Source organism: Xiphophorus hellerii, chromosome 23 (genome assembly GCF_003331165.1).
Source record: "Xiphophorus hellerii strain 12219 chromosome 23, Xiphophorus_hellerii-4.1, whole genome shotgun sequence".
NCBI lineage: Eukaryota > Metazoa > Chordata > Actinopteri > Cyprinodontiformes > Poeciliidae > Xiphophorus > Xiphophorus hellerii.
Window position 1 is genome coordinate 18,396,355 of NC_045694.1, and position 20,757 is coordinate 18,417,111.

Below are 20,757 nucleotides of genomic sequence, written 5' to 3' on the forward strand. Positions count from 1 at the left end.
CCAAGTTTCACTGTGGGCATGGTGTGTTCAGGTTAGTAATTAGTGTTAGATGGATTGCTCTGGATTTTATCAGTATTATAGTAGCAGAAGCTGAAATCATTGCACACTTTACAGGAAGATGTATACTTTATTTTAAAAAAAAAAGAAGAAAAACTTCAAATTTTACTTCAAATACAGATTTACTTTGTGTTACTCCATTACATCTAACTCCTATGAAATGTTCACAAAATATGGGAACACTAATAGTTTATTGCTCATGTCTGTTGTCTAAATTATAATGCACATCTGTATTTAAGAGTTTAGTAGTCAACAAGGGTAAATGATGTGCTAAATGAGGGCAATGCATGCTAGGAAGGACTGGAAGGAGCTCTCCTTTCTCTGCCTGTAAATTGGACCCTTGGGTCCTGCTAATACCCAGCACGTTTCCCGCAGGCGGCCGCAAGAGGCGCTGGTGCTCAGCCAGTCCAGGACGGCTAGCTGAATATTCAAAGTTTATGAAAAGGCTTGCAGCATGTCAGGGACCGCTGGAGCGGAGCGCTGAACTGTAGTTATGAACCTGGAAAGAGTGGCCAAGTTGTGAAAAACGACTTTAGGCCGAGGCCCCTCTCGCGCTGGAGGTGTGATGAAGCAGCGAGCTGTCAGCGGGCCTGTCTGTCAGTGGGCCAGCGCTCCGTGAAACATCTCCCCATCTCACACACGGGCTGTGGGTGGGAGCTCAGTGCCCGGTGCGAGTGTCAAGGCGGCAGGGGAGGAGGGAGACGTGGAGCGGAAAGAAAAGGAAGAGTTGAGTGAGAGAGGGGGAGAGAGTGAGAGACCTCGACTGAAAGAAGGAGAGAGAGCGAGAGGGAGAGAGAGAGACACCGAGGGAAAAAGAGAGAGAGAGAGAGAGAGGAGGAGAGCTCCGTCTTTCCCGGTGCACTTGGCAGTCTAGTTGCGGGCTGCTGTGCTGTTGCTGTTGCTGTCGTGGCGTGGCTGGTCTCGCCAGGCGGGGGAACTTCACCACACTGGAGCCCGGAGTCCCACTCTCTCACCTGCGCAGTTCGGAGCTGCCATGGCTCTCTCGCCAGGATTGACTGTCCTAATTATTCTGCCGGCCTTCCTGCTGCACACCAGCGGCCTTTACATCGCCAGTAGCGTTGGTGAGTACAGTACAGCCAAACGTGGCCAGTGTTTATACTCCGTATCTGATCTGATCTCTTATCAGCGGGGCTCCTCTGAGCGCTCCCCGGAACTCCGCTCCAAACTGTCCGGTTTTCTCATGCTTGCTTCATCTTAGACCTGCCTTTTCAGCTTCTTTCCCCAAAATAACACAATTTGCAACTTCTGTGCGCCCTGCTGTTGTGCGCGTACTTTCCGAGGGTCCCTTGGCGGTGCAACTGCAAGCAGTGTTGTGATTTGCTCTCTTCCTCCCCCCTCCTCTCCCATCCATTCACTGGATTAAATTCTTCTTTTAGAGAAGCACCAGATTTACCGATCACACTGTCGGGTTTTGCAGGGAAGTAGCCGTAACGTTATCTGATTCGGCCGCTGTCGCATCTATCGATCTGTGACAGGACGCATGGAGTCGGATGTCAGCCTATTGATCACACTATTATCAAATCGTTCCTCAAACATAGAGAGGTCCAAGAGGGATTAAGAGAGTGTGCTTGATTTTATCAGTCAGCAAACTTTATACATTTAGACTTGATGAGTGCGCCGGGGAGATGCTTGTAAGGAGGTGACACACCTGACTCATGGATAACACTGGCACCATGAAACGGCCTTGGCTCACGGTGTTTGCGTGTGTATCAGTAGGTGTGGGAGCATCTCTGTAGTGTACCTAAGGTCACTGTCACGTGTGAACTACGGTTAATAACATAAGAGCATCTGTAATGTATCCAAAGTAACGCTTTTTTAAATGCAAACTATTTATTATAAGAAAGATGATACGTGTCTGAAATATTAGGTCGGTTTAGTATCGTGTTTGCACGAATGCTTTTCCTTCTTCTTCTTCTTCTTTTTTTTTAAAAGTCGGGCAGTTTGACAGTGATAAAGCAGCGTGAGAAAGCTGCAATTAGCACCTTGATCTTGCTCCGGGTTTCCGGTTGTCGGTGGAAGGGCACAGAAGGTGTCAGGAGCGCAGCGCGCACTGCTGAGGCTGCCGTTTCCAAATGCACGCAACCTGAGCGTCGGGGTCGCCTCTGGGTGCATGGGTGGGGTCTGCTCCTGTGTCTATATGTAGGGGTACAATCGGAGGGGATTATAATATGATGGTGGGGAGTGGGGGTTTCGAGTCCCCTCATACCCCCCAAAGTCAGAGCAGAGCCTCTTTCAAAAGTATTCACGCCCCCGGAACCTTTTCATACTTTGTCAAATTGCAACCTAAAATTGAAATGCATTTTACCGGGGGCTTTGTAAGGCAAATGAAAAGTAACGCATGATTGTAAATTGGATGGAATATGATACATGGTTTTGCACATTTCCTCTTACTAGAAAAATGTGACAAGTGTGCCATGCATTTGTAAACAGTCCTTCGTATTTATGCTGCAATTATTGCTGTAAATCCTTTGTGCTACTACATTAAATTTTTTTTATCCATCTTTCTTTTTTCTTTTTTGTGCAAAATAGCTTAAAGTAAGTAAAATTGGATGGACAAAACTATAAACAGACATTTTCAAATCTTTCTCAATTGGATTTGTGTCTGGACTTTGACTAGGCCTTTCTAAAGAAATGAATATCCTATGATCCAATTTTCATTGTGACTTTGGGTTAGAACAATGTCTTACCTGAGATTAAATGTCCTGTGCAGACTTAAGTCTTTTTTTTTGGCCTTTTTTCAGCTTTTCTTCCAGGACTGTCCTGATAGTTCCACCCATTTTCCCCATCAGCACTGACCAGCTTCCCGAAAATGTCACTGCCGAAGAATAGTGTCTGCATGATTCTGCCAATTCCTTGCTTTCATGTGGGGATGATGTGTTTTCAGTGTGACGAGCAGATTTAGTTTTCCGTTAGTGTTTGGTATACAGGACAGAAAGTCCAGTTGTCCAGTTTTGTAGAACACAGACCTTCAACATAAAATATATTGAGAGTCTGACTACCGCAGAAACTCGAGCACCTTTGACTATGTGCTGGTTGTGTACCCTAAATTACTAGTTTATAAAGTGTAAGTAGTGTGATTTCTTTTGATCTTTTTTTGAGCATTGGATTTCTGCACTCTTCAATACATTGCAGTTTGTTTCCCCCACATGAGCTATGAAACTCTGCAGCTCCTCCACTATGACTACAAGCCTCTTGATTAATGCTCTTCTCACCCTTGGAGCGTTGTGATTCTGTTTGTCCACCAAAGTCATCTAACAAATCTGTGAGGCATTCACAGAACAGCTGGCTTTATTCAAACATTTCATGACACACAGATGGACTTTGTTTCCTTCTAAAACTCGGATCCACTTTGTTTTATTTGTGGAGATCAGAGTAAATGCACAACCATTTTTTAAATTTTCTGTTTAAAACAAGTTAAATTATGCAAAACTTTGTTTTGCTATACTATGTAAAATCACAATAAGCTACACTGAAGTTTATGGTTATAACACAACTAAATTTGAACACGTTCAAGATTTATGAATTACAGGCATATTTTTAAACTAATGTCTAATCTTGTAGTCCTTGTTTAAATGTCATGTTATCTACATAGATCACCTTGATTCATATGTAGTCCAGTAAATTAAAGGGTATAAACCGCAAATTAATATATCTATTCTGTATGACACCTGCAAACTATCCATGTGTAAAAATTGGTAGAACATACAGTGTGTTGAGAGTCTGTCTGCAACAGAAAAGAGCAGACCTACATAACACCCAAAAAAATCATCAACTAGATATAGAGGAAGATGTTCTCTGCACACATTTACGACAACTCTCTTTCTCTATGTCAATAAAAATGTCTCAGTAATTTCATCTGGCAGAGGATTTCTAGAGAATTTAAATAAAAAATCTTCACTAAGTATTTCATTTTTCAGTTTTACAACATTGAGAAATATACATGTAAAATTAATAACATAATACAAGTTTTAATAGTTAAAAGCTTGATCTTAAATGCTATACATTTTCTATATAACTTCAAATTGTAGCTAATTTGATCGATAACATTAGGAGATTAATAACAGCGGCTCCAGAAATGATTGTGAATTGGTGTGATGTAAATAAACTTGCAGATTCTCAACTGATTGATGCATCTTTTGTCAAAACCCCTTCTGTGTTGTAATCTGTTGGACTTTGAGTTTGAGTTTAGCTTGATAATTTTGGTTTCACTATCTTATGTTTTCTTTTATTTCTGTTTTTGATTACTAGTGTTACACTTTTATTTCAGTGCCTGAGTTACCTAGTCTCTAATAGCTGTTCCCATCTGTTCATTCTCTCTCTCATCTGTGTAGCATCAAAGTGCCCAGTATAAATACTTCTTGGTTTAGGTACTCCATGTCAGACTCTCTGTTATTCACACCCTGCTGTTTACAGTCTGTTCCTGGCTAATAAGTTCTGGTAATTGAAGTCATCTTTATTTCCACAATGCTTCTGCTATCCTGGTTTCTGCAAGTGGATCATTAGCTACACCCAAAACATAACAGTGTACAATTCCACGATTTTTACCTTTGTAACTTTTAGTGTTTGATTTCTTACTTTTTTATTACTTATCCTATAACTTTGTTTCATTCCCCATCCTACTGTTCTTCACTCTCCTCTTCACCCAACAACATTCTTTACATCTTTCTTCTGGATTGATTCCCTAATCCAACACTGCTTTTCCTTTTTCCCAGACTCCCTGCAGCATATCCTGGGGGACTATGGACTGGTAAGGCCGATCAGTGTGGATGCAGAGGGCCGCTTTCTGTCACATGCCATCTCGGGTGGTCGCGTGGCAGCGGGGCAGTCCCGTAGGCGCCGGAAGAGGGAGGTAGGAGAAGGCAATGATGAGTGGGAAGGACATAGAGGAGCCGAGGAGAACAGAGAGTACCATGCCAGTCAGGAGAGGCTTTACTACAATGTCACCGTCTTCGGCCGGGAGTTCCACCTGCGCCTGCGCCACAACGCCAGGCTGGTGGCCCCCGGAGCCAAGATGGAGTGGCACGACGACAGTGACAGCATTCGGTACTCTGAGCCCCTGCATGACGAGTGCCTGTATGTGGGGGACATCACAGACACACCAGGAGGCACCGTGGCTCTCAGCAACTGTGACGGACTGGTGAGTGGACAAGCAGTTACGAGTGGATGTGGGGCTCACCACGAAAGCATCTGGCAAAACACGAGGTGACACAGGAGAGCGCAAAACCCATCCAAATGGATTGGGTTACTCTAGGGCTGCATAATACATCACAAGTATATCATTAAAACAGCAACAGGAAGATAAAGTGATAAGGTGATCAAGCCATTTAGAAACTACAGCTATCCTGTGTCGAGGCCAAAACAGCAGATGTTGTCTGGAAGGAACTTTTTCAATAAAACCTTCTTCTTTAAATCTAAATAATATTTTCTTTTTTCCAGTAGCTGAATTGCACACTGATTATTTAGGGACTTTAACACATTTTAATTGATCTTTTTATTACTTTTTATTAATTATTCATCTCAAGTCATATAGTTATCACATCATTCACCAATATTACTGCATATTGCATGTTTTCCTAGGTTTCTCTGTGGTGTGAGCTCCTTCTCCTGTCACATCCACTCCTTACAACTCTAGACCTGCCATGAGATAAAGCTGAATCATGTTTTAGCCTCTTCAGTCTTCTCAATATACTGAAGGAGTTTTCAAAGGACTACATCAATATTTCTATAATAATTTCATATTAAGCATAAACAGGTATGAGGTTCTTATGATCACTTTGAGCAAAATTGCCATAGAATCACATTATTAGCCCAAACGTCCAAAACAAAAATGCATAATGTAATTGCATTAATTTAATACTGCAGAAAGGTTTGCTGGGATATTGATATGCCTTAAGGAATTTAAACATTTTTTTAAACATCCTTTCATGTTTTTTGATGCCCTCCTACTTTGAATAGTGTGTGTGCGTCGGAATCAAAGATGTGGAGTGTTAACCTGCATCAGAGCATTTCTTTTGCGTTCACACCCCTGTTTTGTATTTTTCACATATTTTAGCATCGACTGTTTGTTCCACCCTGGAGGGAAATTTGAATGCTCTTTGTTGGCCGTCTAGTGGTCAGATGATTTTTGTGAAAAACTCAGAAAGTAGGTCATGTTGTCAGTTTAACTTTCAGTTTCAATCACAGTTTCAATGACAGAAGTTTTGCATAATCCTGAATGAGATTACATGATTTTTTTCTATATTGGGTCTTTGATGCCATGTTTCAGTAACAGTTGTGTAATTGCTGTAGCAGTGGCACACATTTGCATTATACATGGTGTATCTGTGTGATGGAAATTTTAAACATTTTAGTGATCATCACTAGTGATCAAATGTTTTTGCATCAAATGCGCCCTAAATCGATGTTGAGTGATTTACCTAAGTTAGCATGCCTTTCTAAACAACTGAAATACAAGAACAAATATGAAATAGTGTGATGGGAGCATTAGCAAAAGTGATGGGTGACACTTCTTTAGTTCCTTCACTTTGAGTGTCCATGTTTTTTTGTGACCAGAAATATTTCCAAAAAGCAGAACTTGTCTTCCATGATTAAAAACATTAAAAAACAAATAGTCTTGTCTCAGCCAGATAACTGGTGGTAACAGGTGGCAGAGAGACAATAATGTATTCATCTACCCTCCAAATTGTAGTTTTGAATCCAACAAAAATGAAAGAATTAAAAGATTTACCCAATTTATGCGTCAGAGTGCTTTGACGCATAAATTGGGTAAATAATTAGGGGAAATTTAAAAAAAAAAGAGTGAATTAGAATATATGCAGTCTCAGCTTTTTGAGTTGTATTTGGCTTCATTTCGATGCAAGCAGAGAGAGCAGACTAAAAACTATCAGTCCAACAACACTCAGGATTTAAACTGCCTCCATGAAATGTTTTGTTGCCCAACAGTTGCTCAAATAACTTTTAATAGATGGAAGGAGAAAAAAGGAAGGATATGGCAAACTGTTGGTGAATGACTGTCAGTGAGGGAGCGAAGTGAGATGTACACAGTGTGAAGACTGTGCACAGAAACTGAGATGAGAAGATGAAGAGAGACAGACCCAGTGCTAAAGGAAGAGGTGGAAGGGACGACTGTACGAGATAAGCCTAAGGCAGTGCAGGAGGGAAAAGGAAGGTAAATATGGAAGCAATATGCAAAAAAAGGAGGATATGTACAGGAAATGTCGAGTTTGGGGAGGGAGGGGGTGGTCCTCTCATTAGGGAAATGGTTCATTAGTCAGTCAGATCAGCCCACCATTGAAGCTGAGCAGCAGCAACTGGATCGATTTAGGGTTGAGGACACTGGGGACTGAGTGAGCAGCTGAGAGAGCAGGCAAGAAGCCAGAACAGGACTGGTCTGACATGCCCACTTAGCTTGATACCAGCCAGCGGCACCTCACCGCTGTTACTTCTTGTTCTGCATTGTCCTTTCAGGCCTTATTGGCAATGTCTGGAAAAGCTTGCTGCTAAAGCAAAGTTGTAGCAGATCACAGATCCGTCAGTACCAATCATTAGTTTGTTAACTGCACTCTTGTTCCACATATCCAAAGGATTTATTAACACATGTAAATTTCCTATCATTTGCATGCGGGAACAGGTTCAGCTGAGTATAAATGTCTGCAGAGAAGCATTTTTTAGAGGTTATGGGCACAGGGAAAAGGACCAGGCTTCACTGCTTCAAAAGCATATAGCATCTTTGAATGCAGGATGTTGAGTTAAACAAGGATTTACATGTTTTGTCAGCAGTTTTTGTTTGTCGTCTGTTACATGTTGGCTGCAGGGCTTTAGAGGTGGGCTCATGTTACGGAGGTTTCACTATTTAAAATGTGAGGGCTTTACTTTCTTTGAGACTCTGGCTTACCTAATGCCAGATCACCTTAGATTTTAACTATCAATTTTAAATTCTTTAACAGCAAATATTCGTGGGCATCTTTTGTTATGAGTGTGTATTGGCCCTGTGATGTGTAGAGACGCAGTTACACATGACAGTTCCTCATTCTTTACAATTGATTTTTGTCTCACTTTTAATTCCAGGTCATTTTATTACCAATAATTACTTGTCTGTCTTTTTATTTTACTCATTTATTTCATTTTGGTTATTCGATTGTGTTTGTAGTGCTTAAATGTCCAAATCATTTGGTGTTGTACTTGGCTGCATGAAAAGTGCTCTAGAAACATAGCCTGGATGGATGAATGGATAAAAATAAAATGCTCCACATCTTATTTACAAAGTTGAATGGATTTGATTCAAGTTTGTAGCAATATTAAGAAAGCTTGGGTTGGCTGGCACTCTTTCATAAATGTGTTTTTTCCGTGGTCTAGAAAAATTGTTGCTTTTTTGGAGTGATGTTAGTGGCTCCATACAAATGACGTAGAAATCACCAACAAAAGCTTCTCAATGTCTAAAATGTATTATTCAATGAAGGTTTATACATTTTGAGTAGATGAGAAGCAATATATTTCAAGGTTAGAAAGGAAAAAGAAGCTACCTTTAATAAAAAAAAAAAAACTATTTAGTGGAATTGTGTGGTTGTGAAACTGAGGAAAGTTGGTCTCAGATACATGTAAACAATAATGAAATCCTAGAAACCGTTTCTGATTGCAGACGGAAGAGGATTAGTGAAGAGAAATTGGACCAAAACCAGGATCTGAATTCCTGAATTTCCTTCGTCTCTGTGTGTTTGTTTAGAGAGGCTGTTGATTGTTCTGGCCTGATTCTGTGCACATTTGGGTTTGTATCTTTTGTCGCAAAGATTGGATTGATGGCTATGGTTATGACAACATTGCGATTTATGTTTTAATGACAGATGCTTATTTTACTGCATCTCGACATGCTGAAAATGACGCATTCATTTTCACTTCAAACATTTCATCTTTTTTCATTCCACTCCTCTAAGGCTTGTGCTGCTTTGAAGGAACTCTATATTCTACTTAAAGTTTTGCTCCATGTCCTTTTTGCCCAGTTTCTGAGAACATTTCGTTAGAGCATGTTCCCCAAGCTCATTGTTAAGTTTTCTCCATTATGTAGTCGTGACTCTTCAAGGTAAAGTATCCTTGAAGTCGATAAAGCACAGTGAGAGATGCTCTATTCAGAGACATAAGTATATTACTATATTTTGATTTATTATGAACTCCAAAGTATTTGACCTGATATAAAAAAGAATAAATTATGAGTCAAACACAAGAATTGAATAGGCAAGTAAGTAATAAAGTTACATGACTCAACCTCTTGAATTTCCACAGAATCATTTTTCACGCTTCAACTCTAGAATAAGAATTTATCAATTTATAAGTACAGACTTTGACAGGTGAAATGTGCACATTAAAATAATATTTTATTGCATTTCTATAATTTTGAGTTGAAGATTTTTGAGAAACTCAATATCTATTTTGATTTCAAACAATGCAATGTGGAAAAATCCTACATTAAGAAATGATTGTTTTAATCAGAAACACTGGTGGGACAATTACAGATGCTCCTAAAGATCCTGAGGCATTTTTAAAAATTCATATCTTTGAATCATTTGAAGTTAATTAGTTGATTGGCTTCTCTTGAGAATAAATGACACGGCATATGCCAATTCATCTTAGTCACTAGAACACTAGAAAGAGGGCCTATAATTATGTTTCCACTGAGTCAGGAGGCTGGTCAAAGGGGTTAAAAGAAAACTCTAATGCTCACTGTAAGAGAGCCGAAACAGTCTCCTTGTGGTCAACAAGTTTCCATGAGACCAACAGAAAATATCTACAAGCAGAGCTTTTCTGTGGGAAGCCAAGCAGAAAAAACAGCCTTTTCTGTCTTACCATTACTAACATAAAAATGTATGTATATAGATGAAACTGAAACAAAGGTATTTAGCATCAACGAAATAAATTATGTAGAAAACCACATTAGGTTTATTGTAAACCATAATGAGGGATCTGTGATGCTGTGAGACTGTTTCTCTTCGAAAAGCCCTTCTCATGGTGTCTACACCTCTTGTCCAATGATGGCTAGAGATATTTTTCCCAATTTATTTATTTTTGCTGTTGTTTCCATGAAATGACATCAAATTTAAAAGTCAAAGTACTTGAAAAATCTGACATTAATTTAGGTGCTACTTTTTAAAAACAGTTTGGGAACTTCTGTAAACCTATATATTGTCCAAAGAGGACAATGACCCCACTTTGTGTATGCTTCAACTTTGTGAAATGTATTATAACTCAATATTCTCCTTTTGCCAAAGGGAAGTTGAATAAAGTATTAATAGCTGGAGTACCAATAATTATGCCACTGGTTTAAACAGAACATGTATTTCATCTTATTTTTGTAAAAAAACCAAAAAATAAAAATTGTTTCTTAACATTGAATGTTTTGCCAAATGAATAAATATATTAAAATTAAAGTGTAGCTTTTATTACATTTTCTGTATACGCTTATGCTACTGCAGTTAAAGATGATGTTTAAAGGCATTTTGTGCACAACTTTACCATAAGTACCTACAAAATAGTCCACCTCTGTATAAAGAAAATAGCTCTGTTTCTCAGTGCCTTATTCGTCAGATATCAACCTATACTTTGAGGACTTTATGTTCTTTTAGATGGACCACAGTAATCAGTAGATTCTGAGCGTTAATGTGCCAGTTACAGTGTGAACAGAGTCTTACAGGGAAATGAAGGGCTGCACAATTCAACTATGGAGAGGACTGATATCTTTAACAATGTGTTTCATAGAGGAAGTGTGTTACATCTCATCCTCGGTTTTACAGCTGCAAACCAGGTGGGTGCACACCTGGATGATTAAATACTGCTCTGGTGTTAATATTTGCTGCGTGTTGCATCCCTAAATAAATGCGCAGTATATGTGCATCAAATTTCAGACATGGGTGCAGAAATCAAAGCGCCGTTCACTCGTCTTGTTGCATTCGCCCCGCAGTTCCCCCTCGTTCTTTCTGTGTCTTGGCCAGCAGCAAAGCAGAAGGACTCTCCTAATGATGGTATTAAAAGAGTCAGGAAAATGACAGAGAAGGTGAAAGACAAAAGAATGTAAGAGATAGCTTCTTGCTTCCTCACACCCACAGATTCAGAGCTTCAGCAAAAAAAAGGAAGGAAAAAAAGAGAGAGACAGCGAGAGGAGAGACAGTGTTCCTTTATGAGCACTCTTTGTCTGTTTTTAGCAACAGCTCTTCTCCTGTGCAATGATCAGACAAGTGCTGTTCAGGGTTAAGGGTATTGTCCATCATCTATGCAGAAAGTTTACAGCTGTTGAAATTTTTCAACAGTTTTTCAACAGCACAAATTACCTCAAGTTGATTACTCTTTAGCCCTTATTCCACACAGGTGATACTCTTGTATTCTTTTCCTTGCTGTGCATTTTGTGTGTCTGATTAGCACACAGCATGAATGCTGTGACTTTGTGCTTGCATTGAAAACACTCTGACATAAATGGCAAAGAGAAATGCCAAAGAATTGACAGGTTGTTTATTGATTCATTTTCTTTGGGTTGGAAACATTGCTTTTAACTCGTTCCACACAGAAGCAGCCCACTCAGTGTTTCAAAGCTTTTCTGGAGTATACAGACCCTGAGGAAGATGCTGCCTATTTGCCGATGTCACAAAGATGGATGAGGCCAAAATTTTCTTAACTCCTCTCTAAGACTGTACAGATACAGAATTTATTTTATGCAGGATATTTCATAAATCTTAGATTCCATTTTTTTACTGAATATTTCCACTTTGGGTTTGAGCAAGTGTTGCTTCATATAGGGAGCCATTTCATTCAAGTTAAATAATGCTATTTATAAATTATTATTAATAAATATTCCATTAAGCAAAAATAAATATAAAGCATTTTTTGCACCTTATTTGTTTAGTTTTAATTTATTTGAAGATTTATTTATTTTACCCAATGGGACGCAGACTTGCACATTACACTCTCATGCAGATGTGCTGAATTTCATTAAAACTCCACCCCCAAATTTAAATACAATATCATGACATAAAAATCCTGCCGTAAAATCCTTGAAATCAAAACGGTGCTAAGAAAATAAGTCCCTGAAATATGTAAAGTAGCTTTACAAAAAAAAAAGTCACAACATAAAAAAACATTATGAAGTGAATAAAAAAATGAGGACCCCATTCTCATAGCTTCAGGTCTTAAGTGTATAAGCTGCTTGATACTTGGCTTTCACTTAGTTTGTTCTTTTGGTTTAGGTTTGACCCTAATTATAGCACGCATTAAGAAAAGTGTTATTTATATCTTAATTTCTTCAGCAGTGTTAACATCAACCTGAAATTATCATATCTTTTTACTCAATGCACTTTAGGGGGGGTTGTAAATACCTTTAAAAACTTTAACATAAGTTTTACATTAGAGCGATTCAACATTAGATTAATATGCAGTACAAGTCTGCTTAACTAAACGTTATTATCACTGAATCAACTTGGCATATCTAAAAGTTCACCATCATCTGAGCCTGACCAGATGTCAGCAGCAAAGTTTGCAGACTTGCACACTTTCCTAGCGTATTAAAGACTTGATCTGACAGCTTACTTTGTGGTGCACTTAAAGGGAAAGTACATTTTTAGTGGGTCATCAGCTTTGTCAGTCAGAAGCTCTCTAAATTAAGCATTTCTTCAGCTTCTTCTTTTCTCATGTGACCTTCCTACCCAGCAATTTATTTATTTTTTTTATAAAACCTAACGGCTATAAACGTTTTGTGGTATTTATCTATAAAGCTGCTATACAGCTGCACTAAAATACAAACTGTTTTTTATACAAATACTTAAGTATTCCCATAAACAAGTTAACAAGTCAAATTTGTAATACATTTTAGATCGTGGCAATGGTGGTGTGAACTTATAAAAACTTGTTTAAACTCATTTTGGTGATTTTCTACCCTACATGGAGTCACTCTTCCAAACAGAAGGACTCTCTGTGAAGAAAATGTAACTGTATCACCTCTACGCAGATATTAATAATGCAAGAATTATTACACTTGAATGAAAGCCTAAAATGATAAGAGTAATTTTGCTGTTTTCTGTTGAGGCTTCCTGTTATCGACTGGAATGTCTTGCTCTCTAATAACCAAGCGGATATGTTCATGATGTATTTATTTCCATTTATTTATTTTTTTCAAAGGCAAAGTAACAAGTTTTACATTTGTTTCTGAATTTAGTTTTAAGGCAAGCGACTTGGATTGAAATTTGATAAGATTGGTAAGAATCTGCACTGAATTTGATTATTTTGATTTGTTCAAAGATTTACAACAGGATAAGTTAATGAACATTATTATCTTAAGTGAATTTTAAGTTTAGATAACATTAAATATTATTAATATATACTTTCTCAACCACTTGCTTGCATGTCTGCTTAGATCTCAATCATGTCACAGTTTATAGATGGAGGTGAACTCCGATTCCTAATAATCAGAATCGCAATAAATCGTGTCAGTGCCACTTGCCCCAGCCTGTAGCCCATGGAGCATGCTCGGCCATTACCTCCACATTAGGAGTTAATAGAAAAGGCAGCTGTGTGCCGAGCCAAATCAAAATATCCATCCAGCCGACCCAGCAGCTAAGCCTGGTCAGGCGTAGCAGCTCTGGGCCCTGCAGTGTGTTATTCCTCCCTGGGTCACACGATAAGCAGCTCTCAGCTATAATCAGCTCAAATTGAAATGATGACATCAATTATAGCACAACACGTAGCTGTTATTGACCCTAGCCCTGACTGACTGTAAAACAAACCCCAAAAAAGAAGAACAGAAAAAAAACAGTGGAGTGAGGCCTAGAGGAACCACAGGGCTGGAGGGAGAGCCTGGTACACTGGATAAGAGGCCAGTATACAGCATGAATGAAGTGAGGAAGAAGAGAGAGAGAGAGAGATGCCCCCTAGTATCTGATTGCAGTTTAGCTCTCCTCAAACATACAATTACTCAATCTGGAGCTATTATCAGAATCAGAGGAAAAGACGGAGAGAGAGCGAGAGAGACGTAGAGTAAACTCATTCTGAGGAATGTTACACTGAGCAAACGAGTGCTTTTACCAGAGCTGTGATTACTGCCACTCACTCCATGCACTTAACCAGCCCCCTCGCCGCTCTTCCTCCCCTCGCTCTCTGTCATTCACACAGGGCTGCCTCCGTTTATCTGAGTGCTTCAAATAATAGGACTCTCTACAGAAAATAGAGCAGTGGAACCCCAGCAATTTAAAGGAAATGCCTGTGTGATGTCATAATACAAGTGGGTTATTGTTATACTATATACTCTACAGCTGATGTGGCAGCTATATATATCTATATATCTATAGATATATAGATGTATATAGATATACTGTATATATAGTTTACCAAAATGAGATTATGTTCTTGTAAATATGGCTGTGAATAAGCAGATTTGTACTCATTAATGATAGCAAAAAACAGTTTTTTGAATTGTTTGATTTGATCTATTTATCTCAAGCAGGTTTTTAAAAACAAGAAGTCAAGCAATCAGTAGGACAGATAAAACATGTGCATACATAACTAAGAACAAAATAATTAGTTTTTTGTGTGGTCTATATAATTAATTATCAGACATGTATGTAATTGATTGCTAAACTAGGTTTTCATCAATTCATAATATATTAAACCATATGCGATTGCATCAACCCGTCCAGGGATTGCAGGTGGACACAAGCTTTTCTGGCTATAATCTGTATAATGTACATGTACATTGTCTCTGTTTGGTAAATTTGCAGTGGAAGGAAAGTGTGCATGCTATTGTGGCTTTTTGTTACAAATAGAAATCTGAAGTGAACATTTGTTTATAGCCCCTTCACTGAGATATTTCTAAATAAAACCTGCCAACACACGACCCTTTACTTACAGTGCGAAAGTGATCCTTTACTCAGGTGGAAGAATTTGTTGATTTGGACACCTATCAGTCATGCACATCATAAATTTGGCCTTTATAGAAGACTACCATAAAATGTCCAGATTAACCTTTGCTTGAATCAGGGGTTAGGGCGACCCACGTTTGGAGGCCTTTAAAAGAACATAAAATACTATGTTTGGCAGAAAACTAAAACGTTGCGTAACCCTGAGTACAATCTCATTATTATGGAACATGGTGGTGGCAGCATCATGCTGTGGGCATTCCTTTTCCTTTTTTCTCTTTCCAACAGGACAACAGCTGTTAATATACAGACAGGAGTCGCAAAGGAATGACATGTATTTATGAAGAGTGATTTTTAAATAGTATGAATCACCAATATCTGAGGGCCCAACATCTGATCCTCTAGTGAGTAATGATTCCTTTAGCTGGAAAATATGTAGATAAAAATGTAGATAGTTCAGACTTCTTTTTCCTTCATATTTCTTCATCATTGCAAACTTGTCTTATCAAGCGTGTAATAATGTGCATAAAAAATAGGGAAATAATTTAGAAATGTACAAGGCACAAACATGAAATGCTTTTTGTGCCTGTTTGACCAGTTCTAAGCATGGGAGTCCCCCGGGCTGCACAGCCATGCAGAGAACTGATCGATGCTCGCAACATCAGCAGTTCTGCAGATCTCTGCAGCCTCCGTAGGGCTTGTTAGAAAACCAGACGAGACATCATCCTCTCATCCCACCGTCTTAACAAGCTGTCTTCCAGCCCCACCTCCAACTGACCCTGCCCACATCATCTGGAGCTTATTTTACCTCCCGTTTCATGTTTCCCCGCAAAACAACATCATAGAGAGCGTACGAAAATGTGAAAGGTGTGGACACTTGTTTATAGCTATTTTTGGTAATGGAGGTATAATTAGCATGTACACTTCAAATCAAAGGTTACATCCTTGATTTAAGAAGCTTGAAAACTTCAGTGCCTGATCATGGGGGTATGTTATGTTTGCCAGCTGTTTCTGCCTCATATGCTCTTTGTACTGCTGCCCTCATACTGTTGATTTGTTTTATTGTCTCTCATTTGGATTTTCTTCTTTTCTTCTGCTTTTTTCTGTAACAAAAACATTACACATTCTTTGTGGTTGTGCATAAGGACTTCAGGAATTGTAACAGTACAGGCATATGTAATATATTATATAATGACATGTTGTATTCTAATAACTGACACTGTGGGGGCTGGAGTGAAGAAACAGAAACAAATAGACATGCTTTCCTTTGATCAGTCTGACTTATTGTTTGCCAACGTGTACATGGAAAGCTTTGGATATGGATGTACAATTACATAACCTGTTTGCCAAGAAAATAATGGACATTGTGAGAGATTTTTTATTTTTTTTTTTACATGTAAAGCACAGTGGGATATTTTTTAGTGTGACATTAATGCTTTCTTGATGCATCCTCTCAATTATGGCAAGGAAAAGACAGCGCTTAGTTATTAGGAGGTAACAACCAGGCTTTACTGTTCTGGAGCAAGTTTTGTTTTTCCAAACTTTTGCTGATTTTGATTTTTCTGTGAAAATATTGTATATTATAGAAGCTCATATGTTTAAACATCGTTTTGTCCAACAAATAAATCCTTCAAATTCTCTGAAAGAGATGGGAGTTTTTAAACCACCTGGAAAAGGAAGCAATTGTAAACCTACCCCCATTTTCCCCTCTTCGAAGCTCCTGATGTTTCTTGTGCTTGTAGAAAGAAAAGCTTGAAATTTTCAGGTACCCGGAGAGAACCCACGCATGCACAGGGAGAACATGCAAACTCAGTGAAGAAAGACCCCGGGCCGGGAATCAAACCCAGGACCTTCTTGCTGCAAGGCAACAGCTCTACCAACTGCGCCACTGTGCAGCCCTCCGGCTTCCTCCCACAGTTCAAAAACGTGACTGTTAGGTTAATTAGTCTCTAAATTCTCCCTAGGTGTGTGTGTGTGTGTGTATGGTTGTTTGTCTCTGTGTTGCCTTGCGACAGACTGGCGACCTGTCCAGGGTGACCCCACCTCTCGCCTGGAACGTTAGCTGGAGATGGGCACCATCACCCCTCCCGACCCCATTAGGGACAAGGGTGTTTGAAAATGGATGGATGGATGAAATTTTCAGGTGTAATTTGTGTCGTGAACAAAATTTTATCAGAATTTTCTGCATTTGACTGGTGGATTTAGTAGTTAAGACCAATTATGGGAAAACTGGCCCATTTCAAACCTTAACCAATTGATTGTTGCATCACTAATACTTATCGTCGTATACTGTAAATGAAATAGTACACTTCTTTAATAACATAATCAGACTAAGCAAATCTTGTTAGACTGTTTAAAATTTTAATTGTCTCTGTACAAAATACTAGGACATTTGAAGCTCCAAGAGTTTACATATTAAATGTAAACTTTCAGACTGGTCAAAGGAAAGCATGTCTTTATTTGTTCCTGCTTCTCCAGAGCTCAGCATTGCCCTTATTGGAAGAGACGTTGGTGGTACACTGGACAAGCTGACGGTCAGTTTAAGAGCTGACACAATGACAAGACCATTAGCTTCTCACCTACACCCAATTTAGAATCACTAAATTACTGACAACTCTATAGACAGACAGGGGGAAACTTGCACTGCAGCTGTTTTGTTGTCGTTTGTACTGAGTCTGCACTCAGGATTTAAGATTCTACTACAGTATCTTTAAAAGACAATAATATTATATTTTTTCTGGTATTGAAATGATACCTTGGAAAGTTCCAGATTTAAAAAAAAAAAAAACAGAAAGACGAGCTTTTTAATAGCAAAATCTTAAATATGATTTTTAAATGTTAACTAATAACACTTAATATTTATTAAGTATTAAATTGGAAATGATCACATTTACCAATATGGTTAATGCAATGCATTTCTTTGGTGATAATGTGTCCTTTGTGTGAATTACAGTTAAGATTTTCAAAAATGCTCAATTTCCTCCTCTTCTTGTGGACTGCTTTTGAAAAAGGCAAACAGCAAAGCATCCATATCTTTTATTATTGCTTCCTTCATATTTGGGTGCTTCTATGTTATTTTTAGATCTTCCTCTAGAAAAAAAACAGTAGCAAAAACAAAAAGAAAAAAAAACACACACACATAATGTCACACTCAGTGTGTGTACCCTGGTTTATTTAACTATTCACCCCAGCTTTACTTTTTAGTTATTTTTGTTGTTTTTGTACTAAGTGCGCTGTATCATGTATACATGCCAATAGTGTCTCTCAGCAGTTTCTGAAACTGTTGCGAAAAGTAACATCTTCAGCCATAAAAAGATTCCAGCGATGCAGACGCGCCGTCCAGTGCCATTTTCCAACCACTAGCATTCCACACTATGGTGGGAGACTCCTTTTAAGATAAAATGCATGTTTCACTCACTTTTTATTTGTTGTAGGATTTAGAGAATTATAGGTGATTCCATGTTTTTATTTATTCTACAAGTTCAAAGCATAAATCATGGAACATCATGTACTTTTCTAAGATTCATGGCCCAGCATGAATCGTTTTACCATATCTTTTTACATTTTAACATTAATCTTTGTATTCACTCACTGTTCCGTTTAGTTTTTGGATCAAATTCTACTTTGTGATTAAGATATAGACTGGCAAACATTGTTTTTGGTCAAAATTATTTGTTTCTCAGTTCTGTTTGCACAAACTTTAAGGTGCAGAAAATATATCCTGATTTATTCAGAGTGTAAAAGTAATGGGTACATATAAAACATTTTAATTGACCATCTCCAAATCCTGACTCAGGACTACAGTCAGGTGTTCATTCATATATTAAATGTTATTTTTTAATTTAAATGCACATTTACTGATAACTATATTGTTGGAGCATGAGACGTTTTTGTACCCTATGAAAATACTAATAATCTTTTAGAGAAGGAGCAAAAATTCCTGCAAGAAATTCCCAAACTTTGTCAAATTCTTTTGCATAAAACTTGTTAAGGATTACATTGGCCTTGTCCAGGAGTGCCAATCATCATCATAATAAAGCTCTGTTTACGTACATTATGTATGTTTGCTTTGGTATATTTAGTATAGTCATATCTGAAAACATTAATAGGAAAAAATGGGACTAATAAAATAATAAATGTTTTAATAGCCCTTTTGTGTCTTTTTGGCTATTGCTAAAAGCCATTTATATTTTTAAGGTCAATTTACATTTGCCCAAAGGTCTCCCTGTAGTTAAGTGATTGACAGCATTGCTTGAAGACAAAGAAAAAAAATATATATTTTTTTCTCTCAAGGTAATCTTTTGCCTCTATCACAAATACACTGACACACATTGACACACAGGGGTGTATGGACTTTTTGTCAGGTTGCGCACCATCTCCACAGTTAATTTCTAATCCTCTTGCTCCCTTTTCTCCTTTTATTCACGATTACAAACAGTCACTTTGGCCCAGTGCAGGGATTCCACATTACTAGCACCCGGTGGAAAGCTAAATCTGGGGGATTCAAAACGTGGTTGAAAGAGAACAGAGCTGTTCAGACAGGGAGCAGGTTAGATGTGTAGTGAAGAGCTGAAATGAGACTAGAGAAGAGAGAGTAGCATAAAAACAGAATGAGGCTTTTCCATTTGTTCTGTGCTCTTGAGCTTCTCTCCTCTCCCAGCTGTGGGGTTTTCCCTCTCAGGGCGGGTGTGGCTGCAGCTGACTGATGCGACTGTGAAGGGACCCTTCTCTGTGTTTCTCTCACTTGAGTATGACAGAATGAAGCTGTCATTCAGTTGTGTCTTATTTCCCAATTCCTTGCTTTATTTCTTACAGCTGCAGGTTTAAAGCTTTCTACCAGCACTGGAGTCCATCCAGAATGAATAGTTTGTATGGATATTGCATTTGTGAAATTTTTTCTATACTTTCCTCAATGTTTACCCTTGTCAGTGTGTTGCTAAAACATAGGGATAATTAAGTTTTATTAATAAATGCTCCAGGAGAAGGTCTCAAATACTCTACCTTCAATTTTCAAGAAACAGACTTCTTGGAAAAGCTTATGTTTACTTCTAAAAGTGCGTCAAACAGGCTTTCTAGTATTTTCACTTTATCAGAAAACATTCATCAGAATGTACTTCTTGTCTGTACTAAATGAGGATTTCAAAGAATTTCTCTTCTCAGGTTCTAATGAATCACTGTTTTTTTTAATAGCAAGGACATTTTTTTTTCATCTTGGTTGTAAACTAAGGACTTTCTCAGTCCACCAAGATCAGTTCTCCTACACAGTGTAAAGGTGCCGAAGTTTGAGCTACACTGACCGTCAGAAAATATTGACTTTTAAAAGTCACTTTTGGGATTTAAGCCTCAACCAGCCTTTTATTTTTTATCTCAGATCCCAGATGTGTTAATTGTGTAAATTCCTTTCCTGTGGAATAAACGTGATTGTAGATAAATGACTTGAACAGCTCAACTGCTTTTTACCATGACGTGCCATAAATCCAGTTATACGTTGCTTCAATAAATGAAGAATACATCCCCCAAATCTGAGGTCGGTTATAGGATAATTATGGTGTTTTTTTTTTTTTGGCTGAGGAAAGGTTGTAGTTAACATCTGTCTCTAGAACACGGACATAAAATTTTATGACTCGAATCTGTGTAAACCCATTACACTTTTTTGGCTGAGTATATCCGCTTGTATAATCAAGGAGGCTTTTGGCTGCGGTGCACAAATGGTTTGCTTTAACCAGCTACTGTAGCCAATGTTTATTAGACTATTCATGTATTTTCTGCAGTGGATGAAAAATTATATATATAT

At 38.3% G+C, this 20,757-nt stretch overlaps 1 protein-coding gene across 1 annotated transcript in view; it reads left to right on the forward strand.

Moving 5' to 3' along the window:
* The first annotated feature begins 811 nt into the window (after positions 1-811).
* Positions 812-20,757, forward strand: part of LOC116714359 (A disintegrin and metalloproteinase with thrombospondin motifs 2-like) — a 123,007-nt gene continuing 103,061 nt past the window's right edge. The window contains exons 1-2 of the mRNA XM_032554880.1: positions 812-1,139; positions 4,791-5,215. Of these exons, the coding sequence (XP_032410771.1) occupies positions 1,052-1,139; positions 4,791-5,215 (513 nt within the window). The 5' untranslated portion in view covers positions 812-1,051. The remainder of the gene's footprint in view (positions 1,140-4,790; positions 5,216-20,757) is intronic.